This window comes from Vigna unguiculata, chromosome 7, assembly GCF_037176805.1.
Source record: "Vigna unguiculata cultivar grain cowpea cultivar isolate G323 ecotype 2 chromosome 7, ASM3717680v1, whole genome shotgun sequence".
Lineage (NCBI taxonomy): Eukaryota > Viridiplantae > Streptophyta > Magnoliopsida > Fabales > Fabaceae > Vigna > Vigna unguiculata.
In genome coordinates this window covers 33235238-33258426 of record NC_140798.1, presented here as the reverse complement: position 1 = coordinate 33258426, position 23189 = coordinate 33235238, and the positions used below count along the sequence as shown (strand labels likewise).

Here is a 23189-nt window from a genome sequence, read left to right as displayed (position 1 = left end):
TGGTTCAAATATTCACATAGAGTATACTGACTGGTTCAAATATTCACATAGAGTATACTGATTCAAGCGTTTACATAGAGTATTCAAAATGTTTTATAGGTACTCAAAATCTATTTGCATATATCTATATATCAAAATTATTTTTACTAGCTTATCCACAATTCTAATTCTCTTATCATTTATGTCAAGTCTAATTCTCTTATCATTTATGTCAAGTGACCTATTTTATTATAATATGTGATATTTTATTTACTAAAATTTATCTAATCAATATAATGTCAGAATAGTTAATTTAATTTAAAACCACGTGTTTGAATATATGTAGTTTATTTTTTTTGTTAGTAACATATGGTCATTCCAACATCTTATTTAACTACCGTACATGAACCAAAGAATTAAAACCAATGATAAATAAAAGTTAAGACGCTAAAATTGGTAACATTTGTTCATGAACTAAAATTACTAAAAAAGAAATATTGAAAACCTAAGAGTCTATTTTGTAAAAGAATAACTGACTAAAAATACTATGTTCATTTAAGAAAACTAGAAAACACAATACTAGGACCAAAATAGAGAATGACCACTAAAACATTTTGCCGTGTTAAAATTAAAACTGAATTGGCCACAAGCTCCAGCGACGTTTTTGGAATGGAAAGGAAAAGACATTCTAGGGTTCCAATATGAGCTTCCACTGCCACATGCACGCCAGAGATATGAACGAATGCGAAATTATGATATCAATAAGCAAAACTTGATTTTGTAACAAGAAATACTAGCTTTAGATCCTACACGGTATGAAGGGAATAACAATTCTAATACTTTCACTATTTTTGATTTAGGATATTTGGAACTAAATTACAACAAAATTGAGCCTGTTATAAGGCTTTGTGGGAAAAGGGTAAATCAATCATAAGCCCTTGTTTTTGCGTTTATGTCTATCACTGCTATTGTTGCCATCGCTTCCACCAGTCTTCCTAACTTTGTGCGGTCTTTTTGATGCCTGACATGACAAAAATGTATAAAAGTCAGAATACAGAACAATCTAAAAGAAAGTAACAACTAAAGACACTATTCAGTAACAACATTGTATTCATATTTTATATGCATTCACAACATCTTTGTTTCCCTCCTCTCCAAATGCCCCTCTTCTCTTGGCCTTCACAGTTAAAGATTCAGAAATGGCATAAAAGTAAGGTAAAATTGATGATAAAAGGTTGATCATACCAAAGCGGAGATAGCCTTCAGAGGGTCTCCATCTTTTCTTAATTTTCTCTTGGATCCTTTGCGGCGATTATTATTTCCCATTGCATCCCTCGCAAGTTTGACCATTTCCCTTGCCTCTTTCGTTTGTTTGTCTAATAGGTAGTCAGGCACATCACGCAGGTGCGGAGGCGGAGCATTCTTGCTCAAAACTTTGTCGTGCTTCAGTAGATCTGCTCAAATATGATTTTGATATTTTAAATTCAACTTTAATATTAACGGCAAGAATGCCTTATCCAATCAGCAAGCATAATAAATGTGTCAATGACATATTTAACCATAATATCAACCAATTACCTAGGTCTTTTGGATTAGTCTCAAAATGGGCTTTCAACCTTCAAAGAAACACAGGAATGCAGCAATAAATTAGAATGGGAAAAAACTTAAGATCATAGTTGTTTTCAATAATACACCAAATGATATACCAAGTACTCACTTTTCAGAGTTCAAAATTTCATTCCTCAAATCCTGCGCTCGTGATTCTCGGACTGCAATTCTGGTTACACTCTTGGCAACATCCTGCAAGAGAAAGTCAACATCCCATTAGTTGCAAAAGCAGCTGGTTAGACCAGATATACTCATGCATAGCATATGCATATCCACTTAAAATCAGGTAAAAAGAGAAGGCAAAGCAAGATATATTCTATACGCTATCCATTCAAAAGAAAAACATACAAGTGTATGTACAACATGCAGGTCCATGCTTGACGTAAGGGTAGTAAAAAGCAATTAAAATATTGACACATAAGATCATTTTTTTATCAAGCGGAATTTCAAGTTAACAACCTAATACAGAAGGAAAAGATACTAGTAGTCAAACAAAAAAGCTCTCTTAGGTTTGATGGATCAATAGAATCCATTTTAGTTTTTCATCTTCAACAATGAATAATGACAAATACCCAGTTTTGTGTACACAGTTCTTTTTTCAAAAATTATCCCAGACTGTTTGCTTCTTCTCAGATGAAAGCTCCCACTACCAACAAAATTGTCTCCAATCAAATTATATTTGTTAACTTTCAGTAATCTATAAAACAGTCTGGGATAAACTTTTATTCAAAAACAAAATTAAATATTTCAACTGCTACCCACAAACAAATCACTCCCTCACGCACGTATGAATATTCATTTTAGCTGTTACCCACAACACAAGCAAATCACTCACCAATGCATGCCTATTAATAATATAAAACTAAAATTAATATAAACTTTAAAAATTTTAACTCTACAAAATAAGATAACAGGATGGAAGTACAGGTACACATGCGCTACTTTGTTTCTGCTAGTCAAGAGTAAAGGAAATAATAAATCACCTCTGCCCTATACCGTAACGATTCAACAGCGTTCTTGGTGAGAAGGGGAAACTCGGCAATAGAACTTGTGCCTTTGTTTTCGTCATCCCCAACAAATGATCTTATTTTTTCTAAAGTATCCATCTCATCCGGAGAAACCTGAGATGAAAAAAAAGAAATATCTAAACGACACACTAATATGCAGATTGGTGCCATTTAGGATCTCCATGAAATACCCAATGTACAAGAGAGAGAGAAATGAAACCAAGAATACATTTATAATGTAGGCATTAAGAAAAAAAGTGGATTTGTTTTGTCCTAGGAACTCACCAGAGAGACAGAAGTACCAGAATTGTATGCTCTTCCTGTACGTCCAATTCGATGTACATATCCCTCAACATTTTGAGGCATTTCAAAGTTTATAACCTTTTCATCAAGAAGAGAAAGCATTAACTAATTGATTTTAGTGAACAGGGCTTCCTCCCTAAGAAACAAGGATGTAAATTAGAAGATGCAATTTACTAAGTAACATAGTACACACCGGTTACGAACAATAGGATATGCAGAACAATTTCAAACATGCCAACATCAGACCAGAGAGATACATACAGAGAGAACTTGCATACCGTGAATACATTTTTAAAGTCAATCCCCCTTACAACTCCGAATTCAGAATCTAATTTTGCTTTAGCACGTTTTCTAGACTTCCGCGATATGGCATTACTTTCCTTAGGCACTTCATCCTTTGCCTTTGACTGACTAAGATCTGTTGCAATTAGATAATCAAATAGGCCCGCATTGAATTCCTGATAAGAACAAGTTTGTCACATTGTGTGAGAAAATGGGGATCCATAAATCATAATGAATTGATAATAAAAACAACTTTTCAAGAAAATATAAACTCCTCAAGTTTTGTTGGCAGGAATATGTAGCACCAGGTTAAGTAGAAAGCTCTTAGCAGCTATTGCCCAAATAAAAGAAAGAATTGAATGGCATTGCCTACCTCCAGAATATGGAGACGGGAATTCTGAGGCAACTCAGGATTTAAAACAGCAGATCTGATCCCAAACTACAAGGAAAAAAAAGGACAAATGTGAGAGAGTGAGGATTAATGACAATAAAATAATCACACTGCAAGTATAGATGTTTCAAACCCATCGCTGATTCAAAACATAATCCAAACATTTTGGAAAGATGTATTGGGCAGGGGGGATTCAAAGCGCATAAGTATTTATTAAATAACCATTATCCGATGAATTGATACAGTATGAAAATTGACACAAACAAAATAGAAATAATTCACATGTTTAACTTGGGTAACTATATACTAAAACAAAAGTACAGAAAAAGAGGGAGGAGAAAGAGAGGAAGCAATCAACTTTGCATTTGCATATTCTTTCATCAATTTTTCTTACATTCTAGCCTCGAATCCTTTGCATTCACGAGAAGTAAAGGTTTAGAATTGTTGTTTTTAGTTGAAACTTTAAAGGAGAAATACCATTCTAAGGAACTTACCCGTATGGAATTCTTTGAGGTAAACCTACAACTCATTTGTTTTGGGATTTTTGTTTTATGGCATGACTGGGTTGCGGTTGTGGTTTTGACAAGTAGAAAGTTAAATCCTAGGCTTTATATTGGTTCCTTTAAAACTCCAGGCCTGTAAATTGGCGGTTTGGTAAATCTATATTACCCATTATTATGGGTTTTGGAATAGATTTCTGAAATCTTGAAATTAATTTGTTGATGCTCAGATTCAGAGGAAATTACTCCAGTAGCTCCTCCTAAATGCATTGATAGAGATCAAACTAGTCCTTTATAGTAGCTAAACTACTTGGTGACAACTTTAATGAGTGTTCCAAGCTAATAATTTGCATAAAAAGTGTTTATTATCTTTTATGCTGATTTCCATATTTTAATAATTCTATCATTTAATTTCCTCTTATACTACGAGATTTTATATTTCAGAACAGTAGTGGTGGGTGGTGACTTCATGTACAATTTAAACAAGTATTGATTTGAATGATGAAAGACTTGAGATAGAATATAGTCCTGACAGATTGGTGTAATTTTACTTCTCATGGTATATTTGATTGCGTTTTCATTATGGGTGCGGTAACAGGTCATTATTTGCTGTAAAAATTGAGAAATGAAGGCTGAGAGTTAAATGTGGTTTGTCCTATTTATATTGTTTGTCATAATGAAGAGATAACACAGTTTACGAGACTAGTTCCCGTAGTATACATCATGGTATACCATTTGCCACAACAAAGAAATGTGGCCTATTTAGATATCAAATAAGATCTGGGCCCTAATGAGTGATAACCATGATATTTGACACAATGGGTTGGTATTGTTTCCTCATTTACTGGTGTAATTATTAACAATGAGTTTCATAGAAAACTGCAAATCCTAGTTGAGTTATATTTATATTTTTGAATAAATTCTAAAGAAGCATTGGCATTGGCTTTATATCTTGTATCTGATATCTCTTTCTCCATTTTGTTACCATAAATTCATATTTCCACTTCAACACTCAAATAACGTTTGTTTATACTTTCTGACTACTTTGTTTACTAAACTCTTAATAAGACTCCTTGACTCACATTCCTTTCTCCTTTTCCTCATATTCTCTCGTATTGCCAAGTAGATTGTTCCTGGGGTTGGCAGGTTTTCCCAGGAGTTTTCTCATATTTTGATAGGTTTATATTAGAGTTTTGATAGAGTTCATAAAAAATACGCACTCGATCAAGAAATTATCCAAAAAGCAAAAGCATAAGCTATTAAATGAAGGATCATGAATGGTTTTACTTCTACCACAAAACTTTAGGCAAGAGTCCTATGGGCTTGAAGTGATGAAAATGCACCAGTCCACACGAAATGTCATACATATTAACAAGTAACTAAAGTTGAACACGAACCAATGATTGTTTATGAATAGTTATATATCAAACGCATACCTTTTCCAAGAATAGTTTCAATCTGAAACTCATGTCTATGGTATTAGTGAATATCAGAACTTTCTTTTGGACCAATCCCAACTTCAATACACCAAGGATGTAAAGTAACTTATCACTGGCAGAACATGAGATCTGACACAAATAGTTAATAAAAAAAGTTAAAACTTGATCAGTTCCATAGAAAAACCGGAAAGATACAGCCATAAATAAAGATTAAAAAAAAACCTAAAAATTCTATTGTGCAAGTTCATGCTTCCAAACATGCTCTAGCTGAATCAAACGACTTTTTTAGTTTTAAAGTCTTAAAATCCTTCTCACTCCAAATCAAATTTTTCCTTGCTAGAATGGTTCATTTCCTTCTAATATAAATGAAGAAAGATCCCAAACAGAGAAAAATGGTAAACCCCCCTTCCAAATAAGGGCTCATGCTACGCATTACTGTCATAACATGAAGATTTTATTAAAAAATAAATAAATAAATAAACAGAAAAACAAGGGAGACAACACCAAACCCATAATAAAAGTACATTGCACACAGGCAAAAATACCTATTATAGAAAAGCTAAGCAACTACATAGATGGAAAAAAGTAAACCAATGCAACATCAGTAGAAAACTAAAGCTCAATAATCAAATTCCTCAACATATTAAGAGATACAATCTGCAAAAGGCCTTTAAAACTCATTAGTGTTTTTTAGAAATCCTTGCTTTGAAAGATTTAGTACTAACTTTCTTTGACCTACTCCTACCATATTTCCTTGTTCTCTATAGAAAGAAATTATGCAATATTTACGAAGATACAACAAATAATTAACGTAACTGCAATTAAGTTCACAATCATAAAAAAGACAGGTAGAAATACATTACCCAAAACTGCTGAACATTTTTAGGAATGATCTCATCCTTATTATTTCCCATTTCACTCAAAGTCAAAACAGATGGGTTGTGTAGAATCAGCTTCTTTAGTTTGTCAACATCCGCACTGCAGACAGTACATTAGAAACAAATAAATGCACTAGATGAGATATTAAACAAATGGTGAATAGGAAAACACTTTACCATTAAAATTTCATAGAAATAATATTTCATTTAGCCTATAGCTAACATAATATATAATCTACAAATGTACTAGAAAAATTACCATGTTTGTTTTCATTTTCATATGACGAAGATACAACAAGCAAGCAAATCCTTACGTAGGGGACAAAAATGAAGCTGTTCGCACTCATGCAAGCTAAACTCACACTATTGAATAAAGAACTCATTGTTGAGCAAACTTTACAAAATTTGACAAATAATGTAGATACTAAAATGTAATAATCCAATGGACAAAACAATTTAAAATAGTTTATGAAAAGCTATTGTTGGTGTTAAACTAAGTGTAACTCATATTAGTGTGAACTAATATAATGATATAACTCAATGACCAGATTAATGAAAATCACATTTTGTGTAAAGCTATTGATAGGGTAAAAGTGAGTGAAACTCTTTAGTGAGAACTAATTACTAATTACACCTTATATACGCACATATACATATAAAGAGAGGGATTTAAAAATGACAGGAAACATGAAAAATATCATTAGTGGAAGAAACACCATAAATAACACACCTTGATGTTGCAGACATAAGAAGACACTGGCAACTTCTGGGAACATGAGGTGTAAAAGCTTTTATATCATTCTCATACCCATATGATAGAAGAAGATCTGCCTGAAAACATTATTTTGAACATTAATTGGGTCACAAAATACTAAGCAAAGATCGTTCATCAGCTACTTGAAATGTTAATAACTCCATTAACCAAAGCGTGAAAACAGGAAATCAATGAAAACCAGCAAGCCCAACAATAATATGTTGGATAGCAAGTGTATCATTAACACAGTCGCAAATGCTCCGTGAATGTAAAACTTAAAACAAACTGGTATTTGTTTCAGAAATAGACAGTAGCCGATAAGCAAAGATTCTAAACAAACAATACACTGCATCTGGTTTCACCTCATCAAGAACAAGAGTTTCAAGGGATTCGTTAATGGATGCCGCCTTAAGTATGCCACCGGACAAACACTTCGCTACGCAAGCAGGAGTGGAGATCAAAATATCAGGAGGTCCGGCCAATGCTGCCCGCTACAAACCCAATTCAGAGACAATTACAGCAAAGCACATTCTAAAACAAATTGTAGACATAAAAAGTGTAGCAGATGAAGAAATTAACTTCCTTCCTAAACGAAAGGAACGATATTTTAGAAGACATAACCAACCAAGTCATTAGCAAGCATGTTGCTATTCAGCTGCACAACTTTCAGTTTAACTCTGCATAACTCAACCAGCGACAACACTTCCGCATACACCTGAGATAGGGAAAGAAAGAAACAACACGAAATTAAGTTACTATTAGAAAAAAAAAAAGTATAACAGAAATCGAAACAAATTAACACACCTGTTGACACAGTTCGCGAGTAGGGACAAGAACAATAGCATTGGGCGCAAGCTTCTTCCGATCAGCACTAACGGTAAACAGTTTCTGAAGCAACGGGAGAAGATACGCTAAGGTCTTTCCTGAACCTGTTTTGGCGCGTGCAACCACGTCCTTACCTTCCTGGAAAGAGAGAGTGAACAAGTTTAGGTTCAAGTGAAGTTGAACGGTGAATTGCGAAAGGTGAAGCTCGAAAGAAGGGTAACCAGAATGAGTGGAATCGCGACGCCTTGAATTGGAGTTGGTTTCTCTATCCCTTTCTTTTGTAAGGCGCGAAGGAGACGAGCGTCCACGCCGAGTTCTTCGAAGCTTTGGTTATCTGCTTCTTCTTCTTTTTCTTCTTCTTCCTGAACTGTTTCTTTCAACTTGGTTTCCGCCATCACGAGTCGGCGAAAGTCAGAAGTTTGAGTCGTAACAATTGTTCAGGTATCGATGCTGTGGCGGAGGCCAAAATTTGAAAGCCGGTGGTTTGAGTTTTGAACACCTGCAACTGCCTTTTGTTTAGGTCTTCAGAACACACGCTTGAAAGCATTCAAACATGCGTAATGCCCATGGGTGGTGCCATGAGTTATCGGGCCCAATTTATTGGGCCGCTTCACATGTGTTTAATTTATGGTCATTTCTTCATACAACTCAGATTTTTATATTTCAGACCTGTATGATTCAGAATATAATTTTTTATATTTTAAGATGTAAAAATGAAAATTGTATTTTAAGTTATATATTCTTAGATAAAAAATTATATTGTAAATTGTATATTTTAAAATATAAAAAGTATATTTAAGATTATATATTTTAGAATACAAAATTTATATTTTAAATTATAAAATCTAAAATAAAATAATTTATAAGATTGTAGGTTGAAAGTATAGAGGTAGAGAAAGAAATTGTCTTAATCCATAGTTAGTTTTTTCCTTTTTTTCTTGTGTGTTTTGATTCGGCCCGGCTTGATTATATTGTTTAGAAATTAAATCCTTCTTGACTTGTTTAAAAAAAATTATAAAATTATATTTTTATTTTTTTCTATTTTTTTAATAGTTGGTTTGAGATTATATTTACCAAGGGATTTAACAAACTAAATATTTCAAAATATTTAAATAGTACCTTTTCGTTAATAATATTATTATGTTAGATTTTATTAATGATTCACACTATTACAAAAACTCATATTTTTTGTCAATTTTGTTTTGAAAATTTTTTCGTAGAAAATACATACAAATTTTGTTGTGAAAAGGATTTTGCAAGAAATTGCTACCAATTTTTTTGCAAAATATTTTGTATAAAACACTTTTCGCAACAAATTTTGTAGGAAATACTAGCAAATTTTATAATTTTGTAGGAAATAATTACCCACGAAGGAGTTACTTGCCAATTAAAATTTTTACAAAAAAAAAATGGTAGAAAAAAGTATTTTTTTATAAATTTTTTTAAAAAGTTTGTAAGAAAAATCCTATGTAATGTGAGAATTTCTAATAGTGTCATAACCATAGAAAATAATAAGGAAAAGATACATAGGAGATGAATAATTTGTTTCTTTTATTAATCTCTAAACATTATAATAAAAATGAAAATATAAAAAATAAAAATAGTCTATTAAGATTATGTGATTGCATAGACATGCATATTGTTAAAATTTGAAATTGTGTAATTGGCTCTTTGAAAATCTCAAAAAAATATTGGAATTCCTTGGAAATTATAATAATTAAAAAAAATTAACAAAATTAAATAGATATTTGAAGTAAAAGATAATTTGGGTAGTTAGTTATAATTTAAAAGATTTATTTTATTAGACTACTAGTGGAAATACATAGTACTATTTTTGTGTCTTTTTATTTTAGCAAAATTTATTGAACTATACTTTTTTTTATTAAAAATAATTATATATAGGTATAGATGATAAATGATAATGAAATATTTTACTTGATATAAGATAGTTAAAATAATATTTAGTGGAATATTTTAGAATATAATATATAATATGTATTGTCCCAAATATATCATTCGTTTCTCACACAATCAGTTTGAAAAAATGTTTAGGCCAAAAGCATGTACAATTGACAAGAAGTGTGTCTCCTAAAGACCGAGCTATATAAAAAAAAGAAGCATACAATGAATTAGGAAAATAAGTTTATAAGGACTAATTTCAAAAGAAAGCATACAATCAATAAGGAAAGCATGTTTCCATAAGACCGAGCTATTAAGAAAGTGTTGGGGAATCCAAGTGAATCTAAATTATACATTAAGTAAAAATGAGAAAGTTTGGCATCGTATAAGGATGAAGACACATAAACTCATTGTCTTAAGATTTTTGGGTTAAAAGTGGAGTCAATCCCTTGTCTCATTGGTGTTGTATCTCCCTAGTAATCCTTCCTCGAAATACCAAACAATTGGTATTGCACCTAAGAGTGAGATTTCTAGTAAGACAATTGTTGAGCGAGAGATGATTGCAAGTAGTATCAATTGTCCCATGACAAAGACCAAGTGGCCTAGGTCACAATCGAATTGTGACGTTTGGGCTATTACACTTGTAACTTGTAACTTGTAAATAAAAAGAGTTGTGTTTTGATTAATGATTATAGCTTTTGACCTAATGGTAAGCGCTCGATTCTAACAAAAATCTCACAACCACCCATGAAAGAAGGTCTCCTAAGGGTCGAGTTATGAAAAGAGAAAATACAAAAGATCGAAAAAGGAATTCAATATCATTCTGAAGTCGACCAACACCAAGATAGGTACTAAACCGATCACTACAAAGATTGGTGTGGGCCTGGACAAGAATGTGAAGATTTTGTGATATTTTGTTATTATTGTAACCTATATTCGTTAAATATTATAAACCAACATTTAGAGTTAATATTTATTAAGGTAGTTATTATTTTCTAACTTATTAATATTTTAAAAGATATCCTTAAAAAAAGAAAGGATGATGTAATGATATACCATCCCGGGAATAACCGATCTCAAAATGATCATTTTGATTCCAATCCGATAAAGACTTATCATGAAATACAACAAGTTTCATTAAAGATCTGACATGGATCGAGGTGACTTTTCAAGATGTATATCTTAGTAGATTTAACATGTATATATGTACAAATTTCTACGACCTTTAACATGTATATATTACTAGATTTAATTATTAGATTGTTTTTCGTGTTGATTTATAGAAGATTTCATTTCAAGTATAGTAGTTTTGTGACATTAAGATAGAATTTCATGTATAATATTATAAATAGAACGAATTATCTTATCTTTGTCAATGGTCTTACTAACTAGGTCTTTGTAGGAGGTTATAAAGGATTAATCATACAAATTATGAGACTGTATAATGTTGTATAGTCTCGTGCGATTTAGGATTAAAGTTTTAATGTATTATAACTTTGTCATTTTTTATTTTTTATGATTAATTAAGAAATTGTTTGTTTGTATATGGAATTATGAATGAAATGGAAAAAATATATATAAAAAAGTAGAATCATGATATTAGGGATGATATGGATCAAATATTTTTCTTCTTGTGCTAAACACAAACTTGGATATTATTGTAGTAAAAACATGCATCTAATAATTGTCGTCCTATGTACGAAAAGATTGAAAATTTACATGAATTAACTTTTCGTCAATAAAAAATATTCAAAGTTTTATATCAAGTGTTTTCTTTAAATACTTTTCAAGCTTATATTTGTTTAAAGAGATTAATCATGTTATTTGTAAAAATTTATTCCATCCATATGCAAAAATTTCCCTTACCTTTGTGTTGTCTTTTACTTTCCTTATTACAGGAATGCAAATATCTTTATCCTACAAATGGAATTCAAATGGAAAATAATAATTAAGTCCAAAAAATTATGCTTTTAAATGCTAAACATTAAATTTAAGAAATTAAAATACTTTTTTAAAATTTATTTTATCTTTTAAATTTGAGAGATTACCTTCTTTAATTTGGAAGATTAACTTTTTTTTTTATTTGTTGGATATCATTGATTTAAATCAAGTACATAGAAACATTATGGAACGCAACGGCACAAGAGCTTATTTCAACCATTTTTTAATTTTTTAATTGAGAATTCAACATCTTCCCATACCCTATTTTATTGCAAAGTTACCTCATGTTACCATTTAAGAAAAACTTAGTTGCCATTCAGGTGTAGTGTAAGCTTTGTCCCAAACACAACATATTTGCAACTTATTTCATTGCCTTCACACAAAAGTAATAGAAAATCCAAATCCCATCAAACCCTAACAATGAGCATTTAAAAAAAGAAATCCTCACAGACAAAAATCTATAAAATTTGTGTTTTCTTTTTTTTCAAAACCAATAGTAACCACAAAGCTTATGAAATGAAAATAAATTAGGATTTGAAATATCTTACAGACAGGGGTCGGAAAAACTGCATCAATAGAGTGTACAAAATCAACCCAACAACAACAACTAGTGCGAGAACAAAAAAAGTGGAAACAAATAAAGGAAAGAATGTAAAAAGAATTTCGAGGTAGAAGAAAATCCAATTTCATTGACACAAAATATAAAAATTTCAAAATTTTAAATACCATATAGGATTCCATATAGATGTGTGAAAAAAAAAGATGTAGTCAATATAATAGAATAGAAGAATATATACGTACGTACATGATGTTTCTTCAATAAAAACTAATTATAGGAGTAATAGAATAGAATAATACATTTGCAAATTAATTAGATGCATCTTCCAAAAAAAATATATGAATTTTTACTTAGTTAGTTATTATTTTTATCATTAATATGGTAGGACCCATCTAGCAATTTTCCTCTTCTCCACGTGTTGGTGGTAATGAAGTCAAGTGAGTTGAAGTTGGATGGTGAGAAAAAGGTGTCAAGAAGAGAATTGAGGAGTAAAAGATAGATAAGTAAAAAAAATATATAAAAAAAGGTGATAATTGTATTTCCTTTAGTTAAATATGTTTTTAATATTAAAATTATTATAAAAATGTATGTTTACCGTTAAATTAGATTATAAAATGTTGTTAAATATGTTTTTGTCCCTTAACTTTTAGTAAATTTTGAAATTAGTTTATTTTGAAATTTTGGACCAATTTAGTCATTCATTTTTCGAAATACATGAATTTAGTCTTTTTAATCAAATTTCTGTATATTTATTTTATGTTTCGTACGCATTTCAGGATTGTATTTAAGTTGTTTATACTGTTTGACACATTTTCGCTTTAATGTTAAGTCAAATATTATTATAAAATGCGCTTGAAATGTCAAATAAACCTACCAAAATTTGATTAAAATGACTAAATTCACGTATTTTGAAAGATGAAGCACTAAATTGGTTCAAAGTTTTGAAATAAACTAATTCCAAAATTCACTAAAAGTTAAGGAACTAAAAACACATTTAACCTTAAAATATTTTGTCTTAACGGTGTTAGGTAAATATTTATTTTTAATTTAAGTTATATTATACTTTAATATGAACGTTTTTATAAATGGTTTTACATTATTTTTATAAAATGTGAAGAGTAAATATTTTATATTTGTGAATAAAATATAATTTTTATAACTATTTAGAAACGATAAATATATTTAATAATTAATTTTAGTATCTTCTAACAAATTAACGTGAATCGCAATGAATATTAAAAAAAATATATCAAATAATATCTTTATGAATAGTAAGATGAAATTAAGAAAGTATTAATAACTAGAAAAAATAAACTCTTAAATTTGTTTACTTTTTCTTAAACTACAGTAGATAAATAAGAGACCATAAATTAATGTTGTGTTTGATCCGACACTATTTTTATTTGGATTTGTTTTTCTATAATCCAAATAGTAGATGTATACAAACAATTATTCTATGTATACAAACGTAACTATAAGTTATAAATTACAATACATATGATATGTTTCTTAAATTTTAAAATACCCCTCTTAAAAATTATAAAAGAAAAAAATACAGGACTGATGAACAGTGTTCAAATCCTAAAAATTCTGTAACAAAAATGTAATTTTAATCACACATCTTCTCGCTTAGTTTCAATTACGAATTTTGTCATCTAATTTTATTCTTGTAATCTTATCAACATAATTTGATGTTTGTCATTTTATTATTTCATTAAATTCTAAGAACGTGTAGCTGTATTATCAAAAAAATTAAAATGAATCAACAACACTAATATCTTAAAGAAGAAAAAAAAATTATAACATTTTACAGCTTAAAAAAAAATCTTAAATTAGCAACATTTGAAGATATAGTAATCCATTTAGCGACCAACATGTGAAATTGATAAAAAATAATAAACTAAAAACATGATTTACCCAAGAGAAATACATATAATTATCATGCCCCTATTAAGATATTTGATTGGTAGAACTAAAAACTCAGTAAGAAAAAGTTTTACTTCTTTTAGTTCTTAAAGCATAGAATGAATATAGTTTTAATTCTGTAAATTAGAAAAAAAAATCATTTCAGTCTCCAAAATAAACAAAACGTGTACGTATTTAAAAAAATTGGAAAACAAACATTATTTGCTCTCATAAACTTAAAGAAGGCATAATCATTTTAATTTAGTTTGTTATTGTTAATCAAATTTAAAATTTATGGAAAAGTAATTTAACTTTACAACTTTGACGTTTGTTCTAAGTTACAAATAGGTTCATGCAGATGTAATTTCAGAACCACTGCTATTTTATTACAATATACGTCTCCAAAATTTCAAATTAATTTATTACATTCGTAATTAATCAATTTATATCAGAAGAAAAATATTATCTTAATATTTTATTTTGAAAAGGTGGTGTGTTTATTAATGTAATTAATGTAAGTTAAAAATCTGGAGGGGATAGAGAATGCATGTATTATAGCAGATACACGTCAGAGGTTGTTGAGTTCTCGTGTTTTCTTTGGGTGAAATTAGGTATGTTCAAAGGTTAAAATAAATATTAGTTTTTAATATTTGTCTTAGAAGGAGAAAGAAAAAAAAAGTAGTTAAGATTGTGAAAATCCATGTTTACACAAAGACATCCCTTGCAAAACAGGAAGACAATCCAACACAACACAACACGACAAAATACAATACAACTTCCCTTCTCTTGGACCTACCTCACCTTCCTCCAATTTTCAACTCCACACAAAACCAAAACCTTCCTTCAGAATCAAAAAACACTTCAATTTCTACCATAATCGAATCGATTCCATTCCCAATAATGTCCCACACACCACCGCAAGCCCTCGATTCCGAGGAGCCAGCCTCCGAATCCGCCGCCACTGCCGCCCAAACCCCCGACTCCCATGCCGCCACGCTCCTCCACCTTTCCTTCAACCAGGATTCCGGATGCTTCGCCGCGGCCACTGACCGCGGTTTCCGCATCTACAACTGCGACCCTTTCCGGGAGATCTTCCGCCGCGATTTCGGCCCCGGCGGCGGCGTTGGCCTCGTCCACATGCTCTTCCGCTGCAACATACTCGCCTTCGTCGGCGGCGGCGCCGACCCACGTTACCCCCCTAACAAGGTTATGATCTGGGACGACCACCAGTCCCGCTGCATCGGCGAGCTATCCTTCCGCTCTGAGGTGAAGGGCGTCCGTCTCCGGCGCGACCGCATCGTGGTGGTCCTGGCGCACAAGATCTTTGTGTACAACTTCTCCGATCTCAAGGTGCTGCACCAAATTGAGACCATCGCTAACCCTAAGGGCCTTTGCGACCTCTCCCACGTTTCGGCCACCATGGTTCTAGTCTGCCCCGGGTTGCAGAAGGGGCAGGTTAGGGTTGAGCACTACGCCTCCAAGAGGACCAAGTTCATCATGGCGCACGATTCCCGAATTGCGTGTTTTTCTCTCACGCATGATGGCAGGTTGCTCGCCACCGCCAGCTCCAAGGGCACCCTCATTAGGCTCTTCAATACCCTCGATGGTTCATTGCTCCAAGAGGTGAATTCAATGTCATTTCCTCTTTCTCTCTTTTGTTCAAGGATAAATCTCAGGTGTTGTTAGTATTGGTAATAGAATTAGAGTTTTACTTTTGGTAATTTATATCGTAAAGCTTTTCAATTTTGCATCAAAGATCAACATGGGTTATATAAGTTAATGAAACTAAAAATTTGATGGGAAAAGCAGTAAGGAATTGCATTCAAGCCTTTTCCTTTGTGTAATCCTCCTATAAATCTTCCCAATACAACATGAATAAATACTAAATAAAAATTGAATAAATTACATTGGCGCCATTTCGGTTTCTTTAGTTTGCACTCAATATACAATAAAGGGTGTCGGGGTAATGTGTTTCAAGTAACTAAGAGGGTTTCTGTAGGATTAAAAGAACAGGGGGTTGAGTGGAATTCTAAGAAATCACGGGGGTGTCTGTGATTTGCTCAAATAAATCTGATACGGCTAGCATAATCGGAGCTAAATATGTGCTTAGTAACTGAGAAATAAATTGCATTTAATGTTTTGAGATGTTAGTGGTGAGATCAAAGTGATTTGATTTGGAGGTTTGAATGGGAATCTGTGGGTGATTATTTTCAGGTAAGGAGGGGTGCAGACCGAGCAGAGATATACAGCCTTGCATTCTCTCCTACTGCGCAGTGGCTGGCTGTTTCAAGTGACAAGGGGACCGTTCATGTTTTCAACCTGAAGGTTGATTCTGGACTGATGGGGCATGACAGATCGAACAGTACTTCGGAGGCTAATCCTGCTAACCCTACAGCTGTTTCATCTCTTTCGTTTATTAAAGGTTTGTGCGCCATGAGTTTTTTGTGAATGATGTTTTTTGGAAATTTAGTGTCATGGTTTGTGATTGTGAAAGAACCAGAACAACAATAGTTGCTGTCTTGCAATACAATTGCAATTGCAGCTGCAGTTTTCTCATAATCCTTGATGTTGCTTACAAATGCAGCTGATGCAACTGCAATTGAGGCTTTAGACTGTATTTTAGAACCTTGATCACAACATTACCAAGAAGAGTCTTGAAATTAATAATTTTGTGGTGAAATTTGTTGCTTGTGATTATATAATTTTGTCTGTTTTTACAGGTGTGCTACCTAAGTATTTTAGCTCGGAGTGGTCCGTGGCTCAATTTCGCTTGCAAGAAGGTTTGCAGTATATTGTTGCATTTGGCCATCAAAAGAATACAATTGTAATACTAGGCATGGATGGCAGGTATGTCAGTAGTGCATCATATTTGTGCTCTCTTAAGTTTGTCATGCTCTGCCTTTTTGTGTTCTGTTTTTCGAAATGGGGTAGGAGTGTTGCTTAAGAGATATTAAACATTGAGTATGGTGAAATAATGATTTTAGGACTAGCCTCTAGAGCCTACTTCACATCATCACTGCATTAAACTTTTATTTATGTGTATACCTGTGCACTGTTTTGCTAAAAATTGACCAATGTTGGTGGCTTCATATAACGTTTTATGCTTATGATAGTCTTAAAAACATATAACGTTGTATCCAAAATGAGCACTAGTTCCTTGTTTTCTGGGTTGGTATTTTTCCTGTGAATGGAAATTGTAACTCCAAATTTTATTGAAATTGTTGATGCAGCTTCTACCGATGTCAGTTTGACTCTGCGAGCGGTGGAGAGATGACCCAACTTGAATATTATAATTTCCTAAAGGCAGAAGACACATTCTAGTTGAGTATGGATGCATCATGTATATACTTCAGTGGATCTTGCTTTCAATACTATTTGGATTTTCTGTTCACCTCGTTGTTTGAAACTTTTAAACTGTAAATATGAGTACTGCTAAATCCACTAATGTTGTCCAATTCACTCTGTTGGGTGCTTGTATATATGAACTATTTAACACCTCATTACAAATTAGAATGAATTGTCAGCAGCATTCGCTCCAGATTCACTACAGCCCTTGAAGCTGCTTATCTTCTAATGTTTACATTTGTTTGGTTCTGTTGAATTCGGTCGGATATGTTTGGTCTTTGAACACCGTTTCTTTTGAAGCTTTCGGTAAATGTAAATGAGGAACAAAGGACCCTGTAGCTTTCAATGTTAGGTTTTATTTTGAAATATAATGCATTTGAAAAAAAAAATCACTAATTAATTTCGATCTATTAAAATTATTTTAAATTTTTAATATGACAGGTCCAGGATATATAACATGGTCAGGACATATAACACGTTATCTAACTAAATAAAAAAATATAAAAATTTAATTAAAAATGCCTAAATTTATAAAGAACTTAAATTTTAATTAAACGTTATAGATAAAAATAACGAATATTAATATAGTAAAATTATTTAATTTTAGTTAATAACGTTATAATTTAATTTTGGAAAATGTTTCTATTTAGTGCTTATATCTAGGACCCGTTTATTTTAAAAGTAATTATTGTTTATTTTCCAAAAAAATTATAAAAATATTTTTTTTTAACTTTTTGTAAGATGCATTTTCATGATTAATCTTTTTTGAAAAAAATAAAAAAAATACATTTTAAGAGTAATTACTTTTAAAAAGGCTAAAAAAATACATTTTAAAAATACATTCCTAAAATTAAAATAAACATTTTAAAAAATAATAGTCATGAAAAAAATGGCTGAATAAATTTTAATCATTAAGTATTATTGACAAGAGAATTTATAAGATTCGAAAAATATTATTATAGATCATTAATCATCTGTAACAGTCTTTAATGAATTTGACATAATTCATTCTTTTATTTCTTTTATAATGGGTTGATTAGATGAATATACACTTAACAGTATTTCTTTTATAATGGGTCCAATTAACATCTGCCACTACCTCATTGCTGTATAAAATTGTGCCAAGTTATATAACATCTATCCATATATTTTGTTAATCTTTAGTTCGTATGTTACTTTGAGTGTTTGATGAGTTCGTAATTAAAAAGTCAGAAAACAAAAGTACAAGTATTTGAAATGTATCTCTCCAATCAAATAGTGACAAAAATATGTAATCAAGTGAGAACTAAATATCATTTTTAAGAAAATGATCACTTTTTTAGTTGTTGTAATTAAAAAAAAAATGAAACTGAAATATATAGAACCTACTAAAACAGACTAAATAAATACATAAATATACAATTATGCCATGAAAATGATAAGAAATAGAAAGTAGATTGAAGCAGGTGTTGAGGAACCTAAACCCTATCTGAATGAATTTGTTTTGACGCATCCAAATCTAACCGAACGTCGATTTCGATTGCATCGGGGAAAGAAGTGATGATCCTAAATTGAATTTTCCTCAATTGAAGGGCAAAGTCCAAGGCCTGGTTCATGGTGGCTCGAGCACCCGCTATTGCTTCAACAAGCTCTGCATTGGTCAAGTAAGTGCTGCAGATTTGGTTCAAAATTCTATCGTGTCGTTCTTGGAATCTCACGGCTCTTTCCTCCGCCGCTTCCAACGCCTCGTTAACCATTTTTAGTTTCTCGGCAGCCAGGTGTTTCCGCTGCCATCTCTTGATGTTTGGGACGCAAAAGAAGAAGGAGGCGGAGAAGCCTATTACCGCGAAAACGATGTGGCCGAACTCCATCATCACCGGTGGTGTTCATGCTTCAACTTCTCCAACACCCATATATGACCATGATGACAATGGAGAGAGACCCCTGTAAGTACCTTGCTTCGCTTTGGAGTTACCACATTTCTTTTCCTCCAATTCATTATCTATTCTCTTTCTCTATGTTTGTGGGGAAATCAAATGAAAATCACATAAATCCATTATCATATTTTTAATTTATTTTTATGGAATTTAGAAAATTGTTTTAATGATTATTAAAATAGATATTTCAAAGTTTTAAGTTAATGGTCTCGTCTCCCCTTACTTCAATAAGATTTTCAAAATTTGATAAAATGTGAAAATAAGTTAATATTAAGATACAAATTTTACAAAGTTATAAAAGAAATGGAATAAAATATGTAGTTAAGTGTTTTAACTTTTAGTATTCTTTTTAATAATTTTAATAATATTTTGTAATATCCTTAAATCAATTATTTGCAATCTTTCAATACTACTTTCACTCCTAAGTTCACTCCTAAGTTGGTGTAAGACGACTAAAAAAGTGTAGTCCTATCTATTCTCATATCAAATAAAATTGTGATAACAAAAACAAACCATAAACAGGATTAATTAATGTAATTTAATTAAAACATAAATTGATCAATATAATTTTATATCACATTATTTTTCATGCACATGTTTATTACATATTTTATCTCGCACACAGAATATTTGATGATATGAAAACATATTTACTTACAAAATAATTTATAAACAAATATGATAATATACTTATTATAACACTAAAAATAATTCCATTGATTTCTTACAATAATTTTTTTATGTGGTCTACAAATTAAAATTTTGAATAACCCTTTTACTTAATTGTTTTATTATTCTAAGATTCCATATCTTAATCATAATTGTTTTCCCGACCTTCTATTAATAATTAATAGAGTGAATTAAATATTCTCTTTAGAGAATGTCACCTTGTTAGCAATTTGGATCATTATATATATATATATATATATATATATATATTAAATATATAGATGTCAACAATATTCTAATTTGATGAAGAGGTCAAATTAGGAAAATTGAAATTAAGTAAGTAACTGACAACAATTACATAAGGGGTTATGGTCTTCATCTGTGATCACGCTGTGCATTATTCCTGCTCCTTTCTCTCCCTCCCTATCAAGAGAGAAATTCTAGAGGGACCTTAAGGTATTATATAGTTGGAAGACCATGTACCATCTTTCTCCATCTATTATTTCATTGAAAATTGAACTTAGGGTTAGGCGAGGAAATAGTTATACATAGGGGTGGCAATGCGGGCCGATCCGACCCGTTTAGGCCTAGCCCGTCCCGCCCCGCATACTTTATGCGGGCTGAAAACACTAGCCCGCCCCGCATACTCCTTGACCCGTTTTTTTTTTTAATTTTTTATTTATTTTTATGATAAAACTTTCAATGTTTAAAAATTGAGAAACTTTAAGAAGTTCACAAAATTAAGTAAAGACTTTGGAGAATTAGATGATAAATTGATAATTCTACATTTTCATCATATTCATACTATGACATACATAATGTATTCTTTAAATTTTAGCACATTAAAAATTACATAATATTTGTCTTTTTCAGTTATACAAGAATTTGAAACGTTAATGCAAGAGTCCATAAAAGAAGTAATTAATATACACAAGTGAAGTTTTTTTTTTTAATTTTATGCAGGCTTGCGGGTCGGTCCGCGCGGCCCGCGGGCTAGCCCAAACGGGCTGCAAGCCTATGCGGGTCAGGCCCGCGCGGACCTGCGGGCTCACTATCCTGACCCACCCCACGTTTTTTCTGTGGGCCTACGGACCAGGCCCGCGGGCCAGGCCCTAATTGCCATCCCTAGTTATACAACATGCGATAATGTCTTCTTGAACAACTATTTCATTGAAAATTGAACTTAGGCTTTGAATCTCATATCTTGGATTAAGGTTTGTTTGTCAAAGGATATAATTAATACTTAGAGCGCAACTCTTTCTACTTAAATATCACTATAAGAAAATTCTAAAATAATAGCAAATTTTAGTGCTAAGAAATTCTTAGTCACTATAATAACCAATTTATATACAAATTTACAAAATAAAAAATTATTGATTACTAAATTAATCATTATTATAAAATAATTATAATTAATTATTAAATTGATAATTAATTAATTAGAAACTAATTTTTTTATAGCCAAAATATTGGTAACTAATAGTAAGTGATCAATTTATAAATTAATTTCTTTGTTAGTCAAGATTTTAGTAGCTAAATTGTAGAGACTAATTATAAGTTTTTAGTCATGACTATTTTAATAACCAATATTTTTTATTTGATAAATTGGTATCTAAATTAATCTCTTTATTAACTAATAATTTTTTGTTACTAAAATTGATGACCATTCTTCTTCTCAGTTATTCTTGTTGAACGTGAATGTATATATACTCTCCGTGTGAAGGGGAGAGGCTGGCGTCGTTGATTGGTTTAGTGGGTAGTTGGGGGATCGGTGTGGTGGCTTTGCCGTCATTGATGGTGGCTTTGCCACTGTACTAGCTAGAATGTCTTACCGTTGAAGGCGTTGTCTACTTTAAGAACGACGGACTACAAGAGTTGTTGTAATTGGCAAATGCAACCAAGTTTATGAGCGAGATGAGGAGCAAGTTGATGCATTAGGGAAAATTCATCAAAAAGAAAATGGATACCCCAACAAATACTTATGCTCATCAAAAAGAAAATGGAAAATTCATCAAAAAGAAAAATGTACAAAAAAAGATATAGAGTGTTAAGATAGTGCTCCTCAAACTCATTGCAAAATTTTAATCATAAATGTTCATGTTGACACAAGTGAGATAATTTTGAGCGGTGATGAACTATCTTCATTGTTTATCTAAATAGTGAGTAATCATATTATGTAAGGATAATATAAAATGTGGAGGTAGGATAAAGTTTTATTTGGGTCCTATAGTGAGTGTCAAATGTTCTTACTAAGATTCAAAGCGTGGATCTTTGGATATGTGACAAAATCTGAGTGATTTGATGACTCCTGATGAAAGTTCATGAGAATTGAAATACAAAGAAATATCCACTTGCAAAAAAATCTTCGACGCTCAAGCCAATTAAAAAATTTTGATTTACGTGAATGTATGAGTGAATATGAGAGTGTGTTATTCTCTGAATGAATGACATGTATTTATAAAATTTCGAAATCCTTAGGAAATCATAGATAAATGGAAAGATAATAAAAACTTACACATTCATGATAAATTAACAAGATAATGACAATAATATTATTTAACCATATTAACCATATATTACGTTGATATATGATATAGAAGAATATTTATTATACAATTAAACTATTCGACAATGTTTGGTCAAATTCTTTAATATATTGATGGGATTAGGTACATAGATTTGTGATTTAGGGACTCTCCTTCATAAATCTTGGGTTGAATTGGTGAAATGTGTGATGAGAAAAGGTAAATCTCTAAAATCTTATATTTTATTACCCAGCTGAAAAATGTTTTCCACTTTGGAGTGAAAATGAAAACATTGTAAAACATGCGAACATTATGATCCCAATTGAATTTTTGACAGTTACATTTTGATATTGTAATAAGATAGAAGAGGAGCAAAGTGGTATTTGGAAAGTCGTTGTCATAAGATGCTGCCATAGAAATTCAAGAGTATTCTCTTTGTCCACAAAATGTTGATTCTTAGAAAA

At 31.4% G+C, this 23189-nt stretch overlaps 2 protein-coding genes and 1 long non-coding RNA gene across 3 annotated transcripts; 2 read left to right on the top strand and 1 right to left on the bottom strand.

Moving 5' to 3' along the window:
• Positions 1-714: 714 nt before the first annotated feature.
• On the bottom strand, positions 715-8495 carry LOC114189695 (P-loop containing nucleoside triphosphate hydrolases superfamily protein). Its single transcript, XM_028078339.2, has 15 exons — positions 8188-8495; positions 7946-8104; positions 7767-7856; positions 7504-7632; positions 7118-7218; positions 6373-6487; positions 5507-5638; positions 3553-3618; positions 3176-3355; positions 2880-2975; positions 2571-2708; positions 1697-1779; positions 1558-1595; positions 1225-1433; positions 715-1000 (listed from the first exon to the last, which is right to left on the bottom strand). Exons 1-15 carry the CDS (start codon positions 8359-8361, stop codon positions 908-910), a joined length of 1803 nt encoding a protein of 600 aa, XP_027934140.2. The 5' UTR covers positions 8362-8495; the 3' UTR covers positions 715-907.
• A 6512-nt stretch (positions 8496-15007) lies between these two features.
• Positions 15008-17808, top strand: LOC114192392 (autophagy-related protein 18a-like). Its single transcript, XM_028082099.2, has 4 exons — positions 15008-15893; positions 16485-16692; positions 16991-17117; positions 17501-17808. The coding sequence occupies exons 1-4, from the start codon at positions 15171-15173 to the stop codon at positions 17589-17591; spliced, it is 1149 nt and encodes a 382-aa protein (XP_027937900.1). The 5' UTR covers positions 15008-15170; the 3' UTR covers positions 17592-17808.
• Positions 17809-18813: 1005 nt separating this feature from the next.
• LOC114190837 (uncharacterized) lies at positions 18814-22410 on the top strand. The gene is made up of 2 exons (XR_014996649.1): positions 18814-19540; positions 21880-22410. It is a non-coding gene; the product is annotated as an uncharacterized LOC114190837 (long non-coding RNA).
• Positions 22411-23189: the final 779 nt, after the last annotated feature.

What these genes read in the sequence shown, in the direction of transcription:
- LOC114192392 (XM_028082099.2), top strand. Translation starts at nt 15,171, where the DNA reads ATGTCCCACACACCACCGCAAGCCCTCGATTCCGAGGAGCCAGCCTCC. An exon ending in ATGGTTCATTGCTCCAAGAG is followed by an intron (nt 15,894 to 16,484) that starts GTGAATTCAATG and finishes GATTATTTTCAG; the next exon opens with GTAAGGAGGGGTGCAGACCG. An exon ending in ATACTAGGCATGGATGGCAG is followed by an intron (nt 17,118 to 17,500) that starts GTATGTCAGTAG and finishes TTGTTGATGCAG; the next exon opens with CTTCTACCGATGTCAGTTTG.
- LOC114189695 (XM_028078339.2), bottom strand. Translation starts at nt 8,361, where the DNA reads ATGGCGGAAACCAAGTTGAAAGAAACAGTTCAGGAAGAAGAAGAAAAA. An exon ending in TGAAACTATTCTTGGAAAAG is followed by an intron (nt 3,619 to 5,506) that starts GTATGCGTTTGA and finishes TTTTCCTTGTAG; the next exon opens with TTTGGGATCAGATCTGCTGT. An exon ending in CTGGTACTTCTGTCTCTCTG is followed by an intron (nt 2,709 to 2,879) that starts GTGAGTTCCTAG and finishes TTTTCATCTCAG; the next exon opens with GTTTCTCCGGATGAGATGGA.